Source organism: Ovis aries, chromosome X, assembly GCF_016772045.2.
Source record: "Ovis aries strain OAR_USU_Benz2616 breed Rambouillet chromosome X, ARS-UI_Ramb_v3.0, whole genome shotgun sequence".
Taxonomy (NCBI): Eukaryota; Metazoa; Chordata; class Mammalia; order Artiodactyla; family Bovidae; genus Ovis; species Ovis aries.
The window spans coordinates 100193209-100214590 of NC_056080.1; the positions used below are offsets into that span (position 1 = coordinate 100193209).

The following is a 21382-nucleotide window of genomic DNA, read 5'->3' on the forward strand; positions in this document are numbered from 1 at the left end:
TTGGGCCCTGTCTCCTTTGCTACTCTGAAACAAATATACAAGCTATATCTCTTTCTTTGTCTCAAGCTGTAGTTACAGCAGAAAGAAAACTTTACGGTGAGTGCTTTTCACTCACCGTAATTAATAACGGTAAGTGGAACTTGTTATTAATATGGAACTCCTGAGAGGATCATTTTTCCACACAAAACAAGAAACCAGGGGGGAATTAGCTTTCCACACTTCATCATAAAGCATGCATAATTCATAGAAGAGAAGAAACAGATGAGGCTAAACAAAATGAATTTCTTATTGCCAGAAAGAATCAAAATATTAGGTAGAAAGCTGTCTAATTTCCTAAATATTTTCTTAAAGCCTTTGAAGTTTAATGTCATCATGACTTTTGCTGTCATGCTAGCAAAGATGGAGGTAGATGTTTTTACAGAATCAGCAAAATTTTAAGAGGCAGAAGGTATCTTAGAAATATCTAATCCAACTCTGTTTTACAGATTGGAAATATGAAACGCAGACAGGTGACATGACCTGCCCAAAGTCACACAGTGCCAGTGATAGAGCCGGAGCTACAAGTCAGGCTTTCCAACTCCTGTGCTCACTAATAATGAGACTGGCCAGTCAACTGAAAGGTTGATGTGAACCAGTGTTAGCAATTTACTGTTTTGTCAGTAATGCCACAGAGATCTCCAACTTCATACTATAGCTTATTGGTCAATTTATAGGATTCAGTTAATAACTGTACCAATTTAACACATTTCTTCTGAGAGACTATGTCTCCCACTATTAAGAAAGTTGAGCAAGTTTCCAACATTCTATATGATGTGTGACTCTTTTCACCTATACCTTATGGACATTTGTAAAAATTAATCTTATTTACTCTCAGGTTAAGAAGCACATTTTAAGAAATCTGTGAGATATCATGGAACTTAAGGGAAAGAAAGCTACCTTTTCACCAGAATAACTTATTATTCTCTTGCCTTTTTTAAATGTAGAATCTCAACTATCTGAGAGTGAAGTCTATGTATATGATAGATTTTTCAAGCTCAACTTTCTAAGATTTAAAATATTTAAAAACACTTCAGGCAAACTGTAATTAGTTTTCTCCACAGATATCCAAAGTACCATACATGCATTTTCATTATGGATATTTATATATAGTTGCTTCCAGGTGAATTTTAAAAATTCATTTAGAAGATGAGATTAAATATGCTGTAGTGGGAGTACTAATAATTCAGGGAGCAGGGACAAAGATTAATGCAGAATTAGAATCTTAACTCATGTGCTTTTAATAGCTCATTTGATTTGCCTCAATTCTAAAGAGCCAGTGAAACAGGCCACCGAGATACAAATTCTAACCCCATACCCCTTTTTAATGTAAGAACTTTCTAATACTGAGAACTGTCCATCAATAGAATGAACTGGCTGGCCTGTGAGGGATTCAGTCAATCACTTTGAAATCACAAGATTTTAAACCAAAGCTAAAAGACAACCTGTCTGGAATTCTTAAAAGGATTCCTGCATTGAGAGGGAGATTAAAAGACTTCTAAACTCCTTTAAACCACTAGACCATTCAGGTATGACCTAAATCAAATCCCTTATGATTATACAGTGGAAGTGACAAATAGATTCAAGGGATTAGTTCTGATAGGCAGAGTGCCTGAAGAACTATGGACGGAGGTTCATAACATTGTACAGGAGGCTGTGATCAAAACCATCCCCAAGAAAAAGAAATGCAAAAAGGCAAAATGGTTGTCTGAGGAGGCCTTACAAATAGCTGTGAAAAGAAGAGAAGCAAACGGCAGAGGAGAAAAGGAAAGATATACCCATTTGAATGCAGATTTCCAAAGAATAGCAAGGAGAGAAAAGAAAGCCTTCCTCAGTGATCAATACAAAGAAATAGAGGAAAAGAACAGCATGGGAAAGACTAGAGATCTCTTCAAGAAAATTAGAGATACCATGCAAAGATGGGCTCAATAAAGGACAGAAACAGTATGGACCTAACAGAAGCAGATGTTAAGAAGAGGTGGCAAGAATACACAGAAGAACTATACAAAAAAGATCTTAGTGACCCAGACAACCACGAGGGTGTGATCACTCACCTAGAGCCAGACATCCTGTAGTGCAAGGTCAAGTGGGCCTTAGGAAGCATCACTATGGACAAAGTTAGTGGAGGTGATGTAATTCCAGTTGAGCTATTTCAAATCCTAAAAGATGATTTTGTGAAAGTGCTGCACTCAATATGCCAGCAAATTTGGAAAACTGGAACTCAGCAGTGGCCACAGGACTGGAAAAGGTCAGTTTTCACTCCAATCTCAAAGAAAGACAATGCCAAAGAATATTCAAACTACCGCACAGTTGCACTCATCTAACACGCTAGCAAAGTAATGCTCAAAATTCTCCAAGCTAAGCTTCAACAGTATGTGAACCAAGAAATTCCAGATGTTCAAGCTGGATTTAGAAAACTCAGAGGTACCAGAGATCGAATTGCTAACATCTGTTGGATAATAGAGAAAAACAAAAGAATTCCAGAAAAACATCTACTTCTGCTTTATTGACTATGCTAAAGCTTTTGACTATGTGGATCACAATAAACTATGGAAAATACTTCAAGAGATAGGAATACCAGACTACCTTACCTGCCTCCTGAGAAACCTGTATGCAGGTCAAGAAGCAATAGTTAGAACCAGACATGGAACAACAGACTGGTTCCAAATTGGGAAAGGAGTACAGCAAGGATGTATATTGTCACCCTGCTTATTTAACTTATATGCAGAGTACATCATGAGAAATGCTGGGCTGGATGAAGCACAAGCTGGAATCAAGATTGCTTGGAGAAATATCAACAACCTCAGATATGCAGATGACACCACCCTTATGGTAGAAATCAAAGATGAACTAAAGAAAGAGCCTCTTGATGAAGGTGAAAGAGGAGAGTGAAAAAGTTGGCTTAAAACTCAACATTCAAAAAATGAAGATCCTGGCATCTGGTCCCATCATTTCATGGCAAATAGATGGGGAAACAATGGAAACAGTGACAGATGTTATTTTCTTAGGCTCCAAAATCACTGCAGATGGTGACTGCAACCATGAAATTAAAAGATGCTTGCTCCTTGGAAGAAAAGCTATGACCAACCTAGGTAGCATATTAAAAAGCAGAGATATTACTTTGCCGACAAAGGTCCATCTAGTCAAAGCTATGGTTTTTCCTGTAGACATGCATGGATGTGAGATTTGGACAATAAAGCTGAGTGTCAAAGAACTGATGCTTTTAAACTGTGGTGTTGGAGAAGATTCTTGAGAGTCCCTTGGACTGCAAGGAGATCCAACCAGTCCATCCTGAAGGGAAATCAGTCCTGAATGTTCATTGGAAGGACTGCTATGGGGTCGCACAGAGTTGGACATGACTGAGGCGATTTAGCAGCAGCAGCAGATGCTGATGCTGTGACTCCAATACTTTGGCCACCTGATGCAAAGTGCTGACTCACTGGAAAAGACCCTGATGTTGGGAAGGATAGAAGGCAGGAGGAGAAGGGGATGACAGAGGATGAGATGGTTGAATGGCATTACTGACTCTATGGACATGAATTTGAGTGAGCTCTTGGAGTTGGTGATGGACAGGAAAGCTTTGCGTGCTGCAGTTCATGGGGTCACAAAGAGTTGGACATGACTGAGTGACTAAACTGAAACTGCTTTAAGTTCTAAGATTCTGTGATTTCACTATTGTCTTTCTCTCCTACTTTTATAGTACAGAGATCTTTTTGTAGGTGTATTTATGGTCATACTATCTTAGACTACCTTGTATCATTATTTTCACACTTATCCTGCTTGACAATAGGAAAGGTATCTCACTCATTTTCATATACAGTTTTAATTATAGTTTGTGTACACAGAAAATATTCAGTACTTATTGAATATACTTGATATTGCAAACTTGATTAATTGATTTAGTCATTATAAATTTGAAGAACCATATCTTTTTCCTGATCTGAGAATCTAACTTATTACTGCAGTGAGTTTTCATGTTAGGATAAATCTGAATGTTGCTCTTTTAGAAGATTATAAGTAAAATAGGAATATGTGATTGAACATGAATACATATTTAAGGATGCTTTTAAAATATTTGAAAAACATATTTCTACTTTCATTTAGCCTCTTACTGAAAATGTGAAAACTAGCATATTTACATTTATAATATATATCATATATATTTATACATATAATATTTATATTTATAATTTATATAAATTATTTAAATATTAAAATAAATATATTTATAATTTATATTGAAATTAAAATTTATAAATATATTTATATTTATAATTATAAATATATATAAATGTATAAGAAGACATACAAACACATGTAAATATGATCACCTCTTGTTCTCACACTTTTAAAGATGAGTTATAAGATAGGTGATTTAAAAAACTAATTTAAAAAATTGGAACAATCAAAAATTCCCTAACCATCCTGTTGTGGGTTGAATTATATCCACAGAAAGATAATGGTGAAGTTCTAACTCCCTGCACCTCTTAATGTGACCTTATTTGAAAAGAGGGTCTCTACAGATATAATCCATTTCTATTATTTTGGGCTACCCAGTTTGTGGTACTGTGTTATTGCAGCCCTAAGGAACTAGTACATGTCCCTCACTGTGAAAAATTGGTATGGCAGTTCCTCAGCATGTTTAGAATTACAAAACATGGTCTTATTATAATTTTTAAAACTTAACTACAAAATATCTCCTGTAAAACTTAGAATTGCTTTGATCTGAAAATTAATAAATGTAAAATCATTTAAGAAATAGAGCCTCCCGATGTACAAGTTCAAAATGTAATAGAATAGAAAACCAACCACAAGGTCCTCAATTCTGAGCATATTATAGTGAGTTGTGGCACCCTAGGATTCAACTAAAACAATAAAAACTAAGAAAATAGAGTGAAAGAAATTGAGTTGAAAAAAAGTGTATTAGGATGAGACAGTCAAGATTACCAAGATTTCTGGATGAAAGTTCCTCACACGCTGAGTTACAGTCTCACCCTCATTGCTTACTTTCTCCATCCTTAGTCTTTGATCATTCTGAAAAACTTTTTTTTTTTTTTTGGCTGAAGTGTCAAATAATGCATAGGGACCTTTTTTTTTGTCAATAATATATAATTTCAGCAAGTAACATCACTGCAATCATACCTCATTCTGTGAGAGCCCCCTTATATGTTCACAACTCATCAACTAATGTCTGGCAAGAAGCTAAATAACAAAGGCAATATTCATAGTTCACGTGTCCTAAGTTGATTTGTAGAATTCTATCCCAGTTTCAGGATGATCCCCGTCATCTCAGAAATATTCAGTTTCACTTATCCATAGGTGAATAGACTCTGCCCTCCCCCACCCCCACACACAATATATATCCATTCTAATCAATTCTATCACGGCCATTGACAAAAGATTCTTGATGCCTATCTTTTTCCCACGTGGGATACACATACATCAGATTTCAATCATTCTGATTATTTCTAATGACAAAGAAAAACATTTAATAAATATTTTAGATAGCCATTTCTACCTTCATTAGCTGAGGAAATTTAAACCAATTCTCAACTTCATTTCATGAAGATATAACACATTTCTATTTTTCAAAATGCTAATACTAGCCCCAATTACTTAGAGCACTTACTTTAGATTTAAAATTTTTAACAGATGATTTTTCTTATTTAAAAGATCCTTAAGACTTTTGAAGAGAAAATTGGGTTTTAAACAAATCATTATAACCCTTTGGAAACAACTGGAAGCACATGATTCTTGCAGAAAAGCCCTAACATATTAAGCCTGTATTTAATCAAATCAGTAGTCATGATGATGAATACAAGGTAATTCATAGAATGTAAAAGACCACAATTTATCCACATTGTCTTTTTTCACACTTAATTAGAATACAAAATTGATCAGGGATAATCAGGTTAAGTACAAATTGAGTGAAGCCCCAATTACATATTATTTTCTTGCTATTCAATTAGCTTCCATTCATCTTGCCTCCCCTACGTATTTCTTCCCAACAAATTAAACATCCAAGGATTCATGTGAAAAATTGGCAATTCTTGGATCAGTACGGTATAACTAGCTTAGTTTTTAAAACTGCTTTTGATAGATGATTTTTCTTTACAGAATGGAAACTAGCAATTACTGAAAATATTAAAAAAACTAGCATAAATATTCAGCACATAGTCTTCAAAATCATTTTACCTGTTGATTAATGGAATGATATTTCATTAGAATGTAAATTTTATTTATTTTTTATTCACATAAATAGAGCTCTCAATTTTTTTTTTTTTAAGTCAAGGCGCAGCATGTTTCTATATATTAGCAACCTGAAGATGTATGATTGTATCTTCAAGATACATCTTGTTTGGAAAATATCTTTGAAAGTATTACTACGTTGCTTTTAAGAGCATACACAGGAATTAGACATGCAAGTTCTGTAAATAAACAGAATTTTAGGAAATTGAGAAAAAAAGATAAATAAGAAATAGTCAATTATATCACAGACAATTCTGTTACTGAACCAACATGTGTGTGTGTGTGTGAGAGAGAGAGATCAAGCAAGTGAGTGCATGTGTGTTTCTCCATTGGGGAGAAAGTCTTAGGATGAGTGAATCATTTAGTTGAAAGTTCATCAATTACAATAAATGGAGAACTAGAATCAGAAGGCAACACAGGAGAGTTTGTGACAGTGCTGATTTTCGCTGGTGAACTGTGAGATGATCCTGCACTACTGTTGTTTCTATCAAGAACATCTGAGTATAGATTAGGAAAAGAAAATGCCACTCATTGATAACAGAATTCAAGAGATCTCTGCGCTTTGTGTACAAATGAATGCAAAGTGAACAAGGAATTGGCACTGGTTACAGGAGCAGTTTCATAAGAGGAGTAAAAAAAACCAACAGTAATGATAATAAAAATCCATTCACTGTGTTTCCCATTTTGATTATTTGCTTTCTTGGCACACTTTTAAATCATATGCTCAGCCTAAAAAAGTCCAAAAATCCAAGGTGGAAAAGATGGGCAGATGACTCTTTCCTAAGCTTGCATTTTTATGTATTAATATTTCTCTAATACCTCTTAATCTAATGCCAAAAGCCCACTTCTAAAAATGTGTCTACCATATACTAAGTGTTGGGTAGAAGAACTAGTTAATGATATCCATTTGGGATAGTCATTTTATAAACCTTACTAAAAATATTTCATAATATACCACACTTTTGAATATGTACGATAGCCAAAGTAGACTGAAAAACCCAAAGTAGCCAATGAATACTCAAAGTCTCATGTTAATACTTACCACATATTCCTATCAAACACTAGGATTAGTATCAGAAGAAAGCATGGTGGTTGTGCCTTGGAAAATTCTCTTTGGATGGTGTTCAGATGTCATTTCACCTATGACAAAGAATGCATATCAAGGTAGATATATTTTATCTAATGTGTTTATTATGCTTTCAACTGCAAAAGTAAAACTTGTTCCTTGCAATTAATTTATAAAAGAAAAACAAAAGGAAAAATGTTTACATTGCAATTATCCAGAGATCACTCTTTTCAGTAGTTCCTGAGTATGTGTGTATACGTGATTGTTTTTTTAAACAAAATTGGATTTGCACTGTAAATAATGTGATATGTAATCTACTTTTTATGATTATAATTTTTCTCATATTATTAACTAAATTCTACATGTGTTTACAAAGCTATGTATTAAGGATATACCATAATTTAACCTCATTCCTTATTTTAAAACTTCAAGTTATTGCTATCCTTATTTTGCTAAACATACACAATGAACTAAGTAGATGGATTTTTTTTTATAGAATACAATGAACAAATATATTTTTTCAATACTATGGAAAACATTTAATCACAGAAAACTGCATTGTTAAAACCTTGACTTTGAAGGAAATGTTACACATTAACATGATAACCAGGTCTGAATGTGAGTAAAACTGATGATCAAGTTTATAACTTATTGTGTGTGTTTAGTCACTAAGTTGTATCTGACCTTTTTGTGACCCCATGGACTGTAGGCCGCCAGGCTCCTCTGTCCATGGGATTTCCCAGGCAAGAATATTGGAGTGGGTCGCCACGTCCTTCTCCAGGGGAAATTCCTGACCCAGAGATTGAACACATGTCTCCTGTATTGGCCAGTGGATTCTTTACCGCTGAGCCACCAGGGAAGCCGTTCTCTTCTAAGTCTTAGAATATAATGAGAACATGCTGAGTTTGTTATGTTGTTAGGAAGACTGCCACTAATTTATGCCAAGTGCATGGAACACTGAAGTCTATTTCAGTTTCCTTCTCTCTAGTTTTATGTTCCTCCTTCTCCTTCCTTTACCTTTCTCCTTCCATTTCTTCTTCTTTCTCCTTCTTCTTTCCCATCTTAACGGATTTTTCACAAATATACATTTTTAAGTTTACTGTCCTTTCCCATTTATCCATTTCCCCCTCCCTATTATAGTTAAACTTTGTACTAAGCCTATAATTCAGTAGTTATATCAAGAAAAAAAAAAGGAAATAAATAGCTTAGTGAGGCAGGGATGAGAAATGGGATCCAGGACTGTAGGAGTTTAAAAAAAAACACAAAACTGCTGTTCTTTCCCTATCCTTTCATTACTGAGTAGGTGTGTAATTTTCCATATATTTAACCAAAAATAGCTCACATAAACAAGTTAACCATCAAAGGACATACACATTAGTATATATTTTTTAGTGTTGTAAGTGGATCTAGTTTGTGTCAACTTATTCATATGATATTAATGTGTACATGTGGTGGCAGGGCAGCGCAGGGGTTGAGATTCAGCAGAATACTTGATGACTGACTCACTCTGTTTATTCATTCCCCATCTTGTTTCAGAAGGTATTTAAGGCAACTAGTTGACTAAACTGGAATTGAATTTTTCAATTCACATTTATATGGCACTTGATAGCTCTCAAAATGTCTTTATATATAGTTTCATTTAAGTAAGACAAATGGCCTCTAGTAATTTATCAAATATATTTTAAATAAATAAATCCTTTTAAATGAATTTATGTATCATACTTGATTTTATATGATATCTTACAAAAATAATAAGTTATACTTATTTCTGTTGGTAGGTAAAAGTACCTTTTCCTTTTAATGGGCCAAGGACACTTGATCTAATAGTACTGGCGGCACTTTGACTTCTTCTAAAATAAAATGATCACAATCATTATAAGAACACATTTGAATAAGATCAGCTGTGACTATTTCATTATAACAGGTCTAAAGATATACATTAAAAGAGAACTCTATGTAGTATCCCACAATACATGATTTCATTGTTTGTCTGTAAATGTAGGTAAAAACAGGAAAGCCTCAGGGACAGCAAACTGACTTGTAATTTATAAGGATTCAGGATTTTCCCAGGTTGTGGGGGGAGAAGCTAGAAGGACCCATAGTCCTGGCTCTGACCTGCCTTGAGTCCAGGTGAAAATCATGGATGAATGAGAGGGTATGGTTGCTAAAAGTTCATTTAAGAGTTAACTCTGATCCTTATGAACAAGCTGAGTCAGAGGAAAACTATGTCAGACAGTGTTAATGAATTACTGATTCTTCAGATGTTCACATGTTCTCACATGTTCTTAGTCACTTGATTCTTTTCAATAACACAAAATTATAAACCGAAACAATGGCATTTTAATTTAGCTAAGAAGACATTACTTTTTCGGTTGTCATGGAACCTGGATCTCTCTCTATTTTTTTTTTTTTTTTTTGTCTGTACCTTGTGGCTTGCAGGATCTTACTTTCCCAGCCAGGGATTGAACTCAGTGTAATATCTTTTAAGTTTTCTCAGATTCTTGTTTTATAAGCAATTTGGTATTTTCATACAATAGAAACTTGCACTGTAAATCATTGCATAGGACTAGGAATAGGACTTGGAGGCAAGCCGGTGCATCTCACACAAGTTTGTAGTGATGGAGAAAAACATTGCTAACACCGAATTGGAGCAGAGGTTTTAAAACCACCACTTTTCTCAGAAAGCACATCAGTGGTTTCCCAGAGGTGGAGGTGGTGGGGAAGGAGATCAAGTGCAAAAGATCATGAGGAAACTGTTTAGAGTGTGAAAATTGTTCTATATCTTGATTATGGTTACAGTTACAGGATTGTACACAATTCCCAAAATTAATCAAATCATGTACCTAAAAGTTGGTGACTTTGGTAATACATAGATAATAGTTTAAGAAATGAAAAGGAAGGGAAAACTGTCATTTAGAATCAGACATACTATAGCAAAATATATCCCTCAAAAGTGAAACATTTAAGTCTTACAAATATTTCAAGGGACACAGACTTTTAGACACTCCTTTCTTACCTTGCCAGTCACCTCGGTGAGAGAAGCTGCTGCAGATGCTGGAATTAAATCAGTGCAGTTTGCAGAAGATGGTTTCTGTACCTCGTTGTTCTTCTGTATAAGCAGAAAGCAGTGAACAACTGTAGCACCTATTGCTTACTTATCAAATACTGAGGTGACAGATATGGCATGGGGAAGGGAATCCTTACTGCATTAGTGATTGTACCATGGAGCTCTCATCATCTTAAAGCAAGCGGGGAACCCAAGATTCACGTCAATAAGCAAAGGAAACTTTTGCCTTTTGGGAAAGAGAGCTACATACCTGATGAGGGGTTTCCCTCACACCTCCAAAAAGACCTAGAATGTGGGTACTCATCATTGAGCAATACTTAATATATACACAAATCCTAAATTTCAATCTTTCTCTTTGGATTTGACCTGTGCTTTATTATAAAAAACTACAGTACTTGTCCAGGAAAGGATCAAAGAAGATTTGGTTAAAACTAAGATACAAATGGGACAGCAAAAATAAACAGCTATAAAAATGTTTATAGTTTTTTTTTTTACATGGACAAAATCAGGACTACACAATTCAGGACTTTAAAATATGCCCTTTTCTTCTCCAAGACACAAGTAAAGTTATATTACATGTTTCTTTCTTCCTTCTAACACACTTGGAGATTTACTCACTCACTCATACCAACACCTAAAGTAATTAGAATTGAGTTAGTTAAAGGACTCTAACAGCCTCTAAAAATTGTTTTAGTACCAAAACATGAAAAATGACAGCCTCCAGAGGTTATCTATTCATTCTTCAGGTGCTATGCTGTGATAAGTTGCTTCAGTTGTGTCTCTGTGACCCTATGGAGCCCACCAGGCTCTTTTGTCCATAGGATTCTCCAGGCAAGAATACTGGAGTGGGTTGCCATGGCCTCCTGCAGGGGATATTCCTGACCCAGGGATCAACCCCGCGTCTCTTACATCTCCTGCATTGGCAGGTGGGTTCTTACCACTAGCGCCACCTGGGAAGCCCTCTTTCTTCAGGACTTATTCCTAAATCAGAAACAGATGCCCATCTAAGGCAGTCTGGGCTCAAAATAAGATGTCACTGCTTCTGCTGATAATTCATTTCCCTACCTAATAATCTCCAAATCTAGAAACTGACATCTAAGCAGAATCTCTTCTACTCAAATTGCAGCTAAATTCTTACTCTGTCATTATCTGAGATACCCATGAAAAAGAACACTAAAGATGTTCATGGAAAAGAACTCACTCAACTACCACAACTGAGTAATTATAATATGTACAGGGACATTTAAAAATGTTAGCAAGGATTGTAACTACATTTAAAACATGCAACATGTTTAAATGAAAGGCTGTACATTAAAATGTTAGTAGGAATATATGTGTTACAGGCATAAAAATGCAGTATTTTCCCAGTAAATCCATTGACTGTGGTTTAAAACGCAAACATATTGTTAATAAATTACATAGAAGGGCAAAATCATTTATAACTTTTTCATCTAAGCATTCAATCAGCACAACTGAACTTTTTTTTAGACTCACTTGGACAGAGAGGAAATTGGTCCACAGAAACAATGATTTTGTATAAGACAACCACTGATTTTGAACCCCACTCTCAAACAATTAGTTACTTTATGCTGCTGCTGCTAAGTCACTTCAGTCGTGTCTGACTCTGTGCGACCCCATAGACGGCAGCCCACCAGACTCCCCCGTCCCTGGGATTCTCCAGGCAAGAGTACTGGAGTGGGGTGCCATCGCCTTCTCCCAAAAGTTAGCAGTCCTTATCAATGTGTAGTGATGTTCATAGCAATTTGTTCTTTCTTTCTCTGTTGTTGTTGTTCAGTCACTAAGTCACGTCTGACTCTGCAACCCCATGGCCCGCAGCACACCAGGCTTCCCTGTCCTTCACCATATCCCAGAGCTTGCTCAAACCCATATCCATTGAATCAGTGATGCCATCCAACCATCTCATCCTCTGTCGTCCCCTTCTCCTCCTGCCTTCAATCTTCCCCAGCATCAGGGTCTTTTCTAGTGAGTCAGCTCTTTGCATCAGGTGGCCAAAGTACTGGAGCTTCAGCTTCAGCATCAGTCCTTCTAATGAATATTCAGGACTGATTTCCTTTAGGATTGACTGGTTTGATCTCCTTGCAGTCCAAGGGACTTTGAAGAGTCTTCTCCAACACCACAGCTCAAAAGCATCAATTCTTTGGCATTCAGTCTTTTTTATGGTTCAACTCTCACATCCATACATGACTACCAGAAGAACCATAGCTTTGACTAAATGGACCTTTGTTGGTAGAGTAATGTCTCTACTTTTTAATACGCTGTCTAGGCTGGTCATAGCTTTTCTTCCAAGGAGCAAGAGTCTTTTAATGTCTTTCTCTGTACTTTACCATATTGTTTGACCTTTTTATAGTGTGTGTTTTTCACATAAATATTTACTTTAAAAATAACCCACATATGGAAAGACATCCTGTGTTTGTGGATTAAAAGATAATACTGTTAAAAAGACAATACTACCCAAAGTGATCTACAGATGCAAGGTAATGTCTATCAAAACCTCAATGGCATTTTTTGCAGAAATATAAAAATGATCTTGAGAAAAAAGACTAAACTTTGGAGGACTCACATTACCTGATTTCAAAACTCACTACACAAAGCTACAGTAATTAAAACAGTGTGGTTCTGGCCTAAGGAGAGGCATACAGACCAATGGAATAGAAGAGAGATAGCCTAAAAATAATCCCTTGTATATATGGTCAATTGATTTTCAACAAGGATGCCAACACCATTCAAAAAGGGAAAGAATGATCTTTTCAGTAAATAATGCTTGGAAAACTGAACATCCACATACAAAAGAATGAAGTTGAACTCTTTCTTACACTATACACAAAAATTAACTCAAAATGGACCAAAGACCTAAATGTAAAACTATAAAACTCTTTGAAGAAAACAGGGCAAAAGCTTTGTGTCGTTGGACTTGGCAATGATTTTTTGGATATGACACCAAAAGCATAAGTAACAAATGAGAAAAAATAGGGCACAATCTTTGTGCCATTTGGCAATGATTTTTTGGATGTGATACTGAAAAGCAGAAGGAATCATATGAACAAAAGTTTAGAGGAAAGAAAGAATATGCAGCTTGGAGAATAGTGAGGCTAGCTTGGCTGGAAAAGAATTTGCACTATAAACAAGAAAGAAACCTGGAGTGGTAAGAGAGCATCAGATTCATAGAATCTTAAATAATCAAAGATTTTGAATTTAACGAGTTTGGGCAGAATAGCATAGTTGTTAGGACCACAGATTCTGGAGACAAACAGAACTGAGTCAAATCCCAGCTCTATAACTTACTACCTGTGTGACCTTAGGCAAACGCTTAACCTGAGCCCCAGTTTCCTGATCCTATGAAGATGATAATAATAATAATAAGGATAATGAGGTGGTTGTACAGTTCCTGTTAGAAGGTCTGGCACATAGTAAGTGCTCAATACAGCCTATCTCTTCTTATTAGCACTCAAAAGGTAATGGGAAGCCATTCTAACTTTTTACAGAGGAGAGAAAAAGGTGAAATAATGTTGATTTTTTAAAAAGCTACTTTGGTGTTGATTGTGGAAGTCAGATTAAACTAGCAGAAGTAGGAAATCTATTAGAATATAATTAGAATATTATTACTGTAATCTAGACCCAAGGGACAGAAGAAAGTAGTAATGGGAACAGAGAAAGTATTGTCAAGGAAGAATTAATAGGATTAGATGCTTAATAGGATATAGTAGAAAAATAAGGAAGAACTGAAGATGAACCTATAGCTCTGAGTCTTAAAACTGGGAGACTATTTTGATGCCATTATGGAAAATGAGGGAAACTGGGAAAGGAAGTTTAAGAAGTTAATCAGTCTTTTAAACAATGGAATCACATTTTCAACAAAATGTAATTGTTAATATAGTTCTTCCATTTAACATTTATTTAGATGCTTTTGTATAGTGAGAAGCTCAAAGTATTTTGTAATTCACTCAGTTCACAAATAAAGAGCATGTTTTCCCAGAAGTAGGACAGAATTTTGCTTATTGTTTTTCCTATTGAAAGTTGGAGCATTCCCCAACATCAACTATTTTAGGATCATTAGTAAAAGTGGGTTGACACTTCTAATATTTATATCTTGCCAATTTCTAAAATGGATATGAGATAGTTTATAATAAAATAAGAGTGTTAAAATAAGGATAAAAGGTCAAAAGCTATGTAACTGTCAAGGGCAAAGAGTACTGTATGGTAGAAACCTAGGTTAAGGAGATTTGCTGCACTTGAGCACTGAAGTTGGTTTTCAGTCCCTTAGTATCTAAAAAGAAAATAGTCACCCATTTTTGCTCTCTGAAGGAGAGTATGCCTGAGAGATTTTAGTTGCCCAGTGGCACATTCCTCAATGAATTCTTGTTGAAAGAATAAAACAATTTGCAAACTAAGATCAAATTAAGTTTCTTTAAAACAAGTTAAGCTATTCCCTTAGAGAAGTAAGAGACAGTAGGTACTTCGCAGGTTCCAAGGAAAACTCAAAACCAAATCACAGAAATCTAATGCCATTGCTTTGTTGTTACTCAGTCTCTAAGTCACGTCCAACTCTTTGTGACGCCATGGGCTACAGCATACCAGGCTTGTCTGTCCTCCGCTATCTCCTGGAATTTGCTTAAAGTCATGTCCATTGAGTCAGTGATGCTATCTAACCATCTCATCCCTCTGCCACCCCCTTCTCCTTTTGCCTTCCATCTTTCCCAGCATCAGGGTCTTTCCAATGAGTCAGCTCTTCACATCAGGTGGCCAAAGTACCAGAGCTTCATCTTCAGCATCATCCTTCCAATGAATATTCAGGGTTGATTTCCTTTAGGACTGACAGGCTTGCAATATATATCAAATTATTATAGACCTTATGCTTATACAATGTTATATGTCAATTATATCTCAGAGCTGAAAAAAAAGAAAATTAATTTCTCACTTGATGTTCTCAAGCTCTCTAATACATAGAAAACAACTAACAACTAGAGTCAAGGAGAAATTGTCCATTAATGGCCCAGTAGGAAAATGGTAACTTAAACCATACCCTTACTTAAATGTTGACCCAGAACCTAATATTAACTTAGGGCTGTGCCAGGATCCAGCCCCGGTGGATCCAGGGAATTCGAAGGGTGGACGGCGTTGGCGTGGAAAGACTTGTTTATTTATTAATATAAGATTAGATTAAGAAACTATAGTGTAGTAAGAAGATTAAGTGGAGGAAGAGGGCTGAATAGCTTGGTTTACGCGGAAGACCAATAAAATTCCAGACAAGGAATTTGCACCATCTACGTTGGGCCACCGGCACCCGCTTGAATATCTAAGGGTGCCTCGCCTTAAGCTCCCTTTCGCGCGGGTCTTAACAGCCAGGGCAAGTAAGTAGACCTGGCGAGCCTCCGCGCCCCAAGTGGAGATTCAGCCTGAAGTTAAAGTAAAGAGCAGAGAGAGGGAAAGGGAGAGAAGAAGAGAGAGAGAAAGACACGGGGGGAGCCAGAGTCCCAAGAAACCAGGCCGAGAGACTAGTCCCAGAAACTGGTCCGAGAAGCTGGCCCCATCCTTTATTGTTCAGAAGGCCTTTTATACTTTTGATAAAACACGGAGATCAATGGGTAACACAAAATTATGTAGCGTTCGCAGCTCAGACTCTTTCTATACATCATTTTGTATACAAAAGGTCTCAGGTGATTTACATTATCTTCTGGCCAAGAGGCCTGTTAACACTTTTTGGCTCTCTTCCTTAATGAATGTTAATTTTGTTTCCCCTGAAGTGTTTTTCTTTAATCTACATCTCCTTAAATCATTAAAGTTACATCTCTATAGAACAAAGGTGCAGTGGGATATAACAAAGAAGGTACTTGACTCAAAGATCTAATGTTGCTAATACAAGGTCTACTACTTGTTTTTCTGTATACCAACTATATGTACAAATAAAGGATGTGAAAATTTGGCAGCAAATATTGATTCAACAAATGAAACTTTTACAAAAAAAAAAAAAAAAGAAACTTTTAATCAGTCCTATTTTAAAGATTTTGACTCCTCGGAAGCTCCTACATTCCTAGGATGTTTTAAGCTTCCTGTGCCTCCTGCAGTCAGGAGGCCTCAAACAATCACACGCGCAGCTGTACGAGTGCTGCAGGCAGGCTAGAAAGCCATCAGAGGGGTATTTGGATTGAAACACTCTTTCAAATGCAGAAGACTAAAGCCCTGAATTGACTTTTTCCAGAAAATGTCAGAAGAGTAGAAAAGCAGAGCACAAAAACCGGCAGATTTTTGTTGGGGTACATGCTTAGGAATTTCCAGAGGGGCCCCTGAAGTCTGAGCACGCCTTGCGTATGTCAGCTTCCTTCCTCACGACCTTGTCACGGGCGGGATTCCTCACACTGGCTCCCGGCAGGGCTGTGTGCTTATTTTAAAATAAATGCAAGTATAATCAAATCAGTTTGTAGGAAATACAAGGAATAAGAGAGTATATGAAACACTGTCACCTGGAAACAGAATCAAAATGTGGGGCTTTTCACAAGACAAATGGCCTGTTTCTTCAGTAAGTAAGTGGCATGGAACAAAATCAGGAGAGGAAGGCTGTGAAATAAAAGTGACCTAAAAGATCATGCTGGAACATGTTTGAATCACTGAAAACGGCATTTTTTTGAGAATCAGGAAAATTTAACATGGACTTGTTATTCGATAAAATTAAAGAATAACTCTGTTAGATGTGATGATGGCATTGTGTTTATGTGAAATAAAACATCCTCAGATTCATACAGAGTATTTAAGGTTAAAAAGATATCAGAGATACACTTTATTTTTTATTTATTTTTTAAAATATAAATTTATTTATTTTAATTGGAGGTTAATTACTTTACAATATAAAGCACCCTCCTACCCCCAAAATAAATGGGGATAGTTGAAAAATGATGTACAAAATATAATCAATAGTTAAAGCTGGATACTGAATACATGGAGGTTCTTTTTTGTGTGTTTTTAAATTTCCATTAAACAACTTTTAATGTAGTGTGCCAAGCACCACACATATATTAAATCTTTTCATCCTTACAATAATCCTATAACGTAGCTACTATTAGTTCCCCCATTTTACTAAAAAGTGAAATTAAATTAAATAATTGCCTTTGTTAATGTCAGAGTGAAAGTTCAAAATGTAATGAGGCAAGAAACACACATTTCTGTTTTGTACCTAAAAGGTTAAGTTTAATAGCTAAAAAGAAGTCATGGTTAAAGAATACATGTAAAGAAATATGCAGCTTAAGATATTTATCAGACCATTAAACTGCTGAAAATAAGCCTTAATTTTCCACTCAGTCAGCACCCAGATTGAAAGTTAATGTTGTTTCTATTTTCCCATTTCATTCATTTTCTACTTGTGCTCCATTTTATTTTAGTTTTATAATTTGATTTAAATTTTAGAAATTTTAATTTATTTTTTACTGAAGTATAATTGACCTACAATGCTATGTTAGTTCCAGGTGTACAACACAGCAATTCAATATTTCTGTATATTACAAAAATGATCACCACTGGTGTTTCATTTTAAATGTTTATCATATATATTCTGCCACTATAGAAGTAAGTTGCTTTACAGTTTATATTAATAACCAGTTAAATTAGTCCTGATTTTCAAACTTCATAATCAGATAGAAATATATAATCAATTTAAAAATATCTGGTCTAATTTAGGGGAAGAAAAGAAAACTGCACAAATAAACCAGAGGTCACTTTAGCTACTAGCTTTAGGTTCTTTCATTAAGAATGTCTTAAATGGCTACATACTCATAAAGACAAACAGCAAAAGAATATCTTACTCATTAAAAGGTAAAAGAATCCTTTAAACCATACTTTCTTGCTAGTGGATGATAAGTGGGGCCTAGGGAAGCCATGGTGCGGGAGAGAGAGGGAGAGGAAGCAGGAGCTGGAGAAATAAAACCTAGGGTTACAGGACAGTCTGGGTTTTGTGCCACTGGAACTTGGTGAGAGTAGCTGTAAAAGAATTCAGTAATTTGGGGCTAAGTCTTGGCTTGATATTTGTTAATGCTGAACATCTTTGGTTTCTGACCTTGTAAGTTTCTTGTAGGATGAAATGAGCCCACAGATGGGACCTATTATAGTGCTAAGTGAATAATAAGTGCTTAATAACAGTTAAGCTCCCCTACTTGAACAAAAGTTTGCTTGTAGTTGGGTGAAAAAAAAATCCCACCACTCCTGGAGGAATGGTGATTTAATCTTTTTAATTCTGTGGCTAAGCCTTGGAAAAATCAAAGATTTAATTCTGTATTACGCTTTTACTATTAGACACACACACATACAACATAAGACAGATAGAATGTGTCCCTGAACTCAGATCACTGAGAAGTGAACACAAAATGATAGCATAAAGATCATTAAATGTGTCAAAAAATTTCTGTATCTGGGATTAAGAAAACTATGATAAACTATGACTATTATGAACTTGAAAATTAATTTCCATATATAGCATTCACCATCTTTGAGATCCCTTGAAGAAGCTAGATTCAAGGTAAAAGAGTATGCAGTATTTCAGGAAACTATCAATTTGTTAAAATAGTTAATAACCCAAACAAATAGAGGTATCCTTAGTTGTTTTGGATTCTGATGTTTTTGCTTTTTTAAAAATAACCATTCATGGAATTAAAAATTTAATCACTTGTGACCTCACTTAGAATTATTTGACCATAGGTATTTTTAAAAGAAAAACAAAATTTACTTTTTTTAATGAACAGCTGTCAGCTTTTCAAAACTTCCTACCTGTTTAATTTGATGGAGGTGACTGATGGAAGCATGACCGGGAGAAGATGGCACAAACTGAAATTTTAAAGATAAAAGTCAAGTTTTCTTTAATGTTTCTGATTATTTCTAAACATTAAGCCAATGTTGAATGGCCTAAAGTATTTCTTGAGTGCCTGATGCATGCTATCAATAGCACTAATTAAATTTAAAGATTTAAAAAATAAAAAGTCCAATTGAATCATCTGAAATTATACTAATTGAAAATCTCTATATATCATAACAGAACAAAATAACAATTAACATAAATACAGGGCAGGAGAACATCAATAGAACATTTATCTCTAGCTTTCCCTTCTCAAGGCTCGAAGATCTTAAAATCACTTCATTTTTCCTTGCCAGTTTTAGCTCATTATCAAAACTTAGTGATAGGCATTACCCAGAAAAAATTGAAATGGTCATTAAATCAGTAGCTAATTTAATAAGCATGAGCTTCCCTGGTGGCTCAGTGGTGAAGAATCCGCCTGCAATGCAGGAGACACAGGTTTGATCCCTGAGTCAGGAAGATCCCCTGGAGAAGGAAATGGCAACCCAGTCCAGTATTCTTAAAGCCTGCCAGGCTCCTCTGTCCATGGGATTTTCCAGGCAAGAATACTGGAATGAGTTTCCATGCCCTCCTCCAGGGGATCTTCCCAACCCAGGGATTGAACCCACATCTGCTGTGTCTCCTGCTTTGCAGGCCATTCTTTACCTGCTGAGCCACCAGGGAAGCCCAAGAGTCAGACATGACTTAGCAACTAAACAACAACAACAGTGACTTAATAAGCATAATAAAGAAAGAAACAAAATAACTCCAAATATCTTGGAATCTAGCTGGGGAAACTGAACTTTCATAATAAAGAATGATTAAGGGCAATCACTCACCTAGAGCCAGACATGCTGGAATGTGAAGTCAAGTGGGCCTTAGAAAGCATCACTATGAACAAAGCTAGTGGAGGTGATGGAATTCCAGTTGAGCTATTTCAAATCCTAAAAGATGATTCTGTGAAAGTGCTGTACTCAATATGCCAGCAAATTTGGAAAACTCAGCAGTGGCCACAGGACTGGAAAAGGTCAGTTTTCATTCCAATCCCAAAGAAAGGCAATGCCAAAGAATGCTCAAACTACCGCACAATTGCACTCATCTCACATGCTAGTAAAGTAATGCTCAAAATTCTCCAAGCCAGGCTTCAGCAATATGTTTACCGTGAACTTCCTGATGTTCAAGCTGGTTTTAGAAAAGGCAGAGGAACCAGAGATCAAATTGCCAACATCTGCTGGATCATCGAGAAAGCAAGAGAGTTCCAGAAAAACATCTATTTCTGCTTTATTGACTATGCCAAAGCCTTTGACTGTGTGGATCACAATAAACTGTGGAAAATTCTGAAAGAGATGGGAATACCAGACCACCCAACCTGCCTCCTGAGAAACCTACATGCAGGTCAGGAAGCAACAGTTAGAACTGGACATGCAACAACAGACTGGTTCCAAATAGGAAAAGGAGTACATCAAGGCTGTATATTGTCACCCTGCTTATTTAACTTATATGCAGAGTACATCATGAGAAACGCTGGACTGGAAGAAGCACAAACTGGAATCAAGATTGCCAGGAGAAATATCAATAACCTCAGATATACAGATGACACCACCCTTATGGCAGAAAGTGAAGAAGAACTAAAAAGCCTCTTGATGACAGTGAAAGAGGAGAGTGAAAAAGCTGGCTTAAAACTCAACATTCAGAAAACGAAGATCATGGCATCTGGTCCCATCACTTCATGGGAAATAGATGGGAAACAGGGGAAACAGTGCCAGACTTTATTTTTTGGGGCTCAAAAATCACTGCAGATGGTGATTGCAGCCATGAAATTAAAAGACGCTTACTCCTTGGAAGGAAAGTTATGACCAACCTAGATAGCATATTCAAAAGCAGAGATATTACTTTGCCAACAAAGGTCCATCTAGTCAAGGCAACAGTTTTTCCAGTGGTCATGTATGGATGTGAGAGTTGGACTGTGAAGAAAGCTGAGCACCAAAGAATCGATGCTTTTGAACTGTGGTGTTGGAGAAGACTCTTGAGAGTCCCTTGGACTGTAAGGAGATCCAACCAGTCCATCCTAAAAGAGATCAGTCCTGGGTGTTCATTGGAAGGACTGATGCTGAAGCTGAAACTCCAATAC

The 21382-nt window shown here is 36.0% G+C and overlaps 1 protein-coding gene across 1 annotated transcript in view; it reads right to left on the reverse strand.

Moving 5' to 3' along the window:
- PABIR3 (PABIR family member 3) overlaps positions 1-21382 on the reverse strand; it is a 63455-nt gene that overhangs the window by 17954 nt on the left and 24119 nt on the right. Inside the window, exons 4-6 of the mRNA XM_015105019.4 lie at positions 10368-10460; positions 9140-9201; positions 7328-7425 (exon numbers count right to left, since the gene is read on the reverse strand). Of these exons, the coding sequence (XP_014960505.2) occupies positions 9172-9201; positions 10368-10460 (123 nt within the window). The 3' untranslated portion in view covers positions 7328-7425; positions 9140-9171. The remainder of the gene's footprint in view (positions 1-7327; positions 7426-9139; positions 9202-10367; positions 10461-21382) is intronic.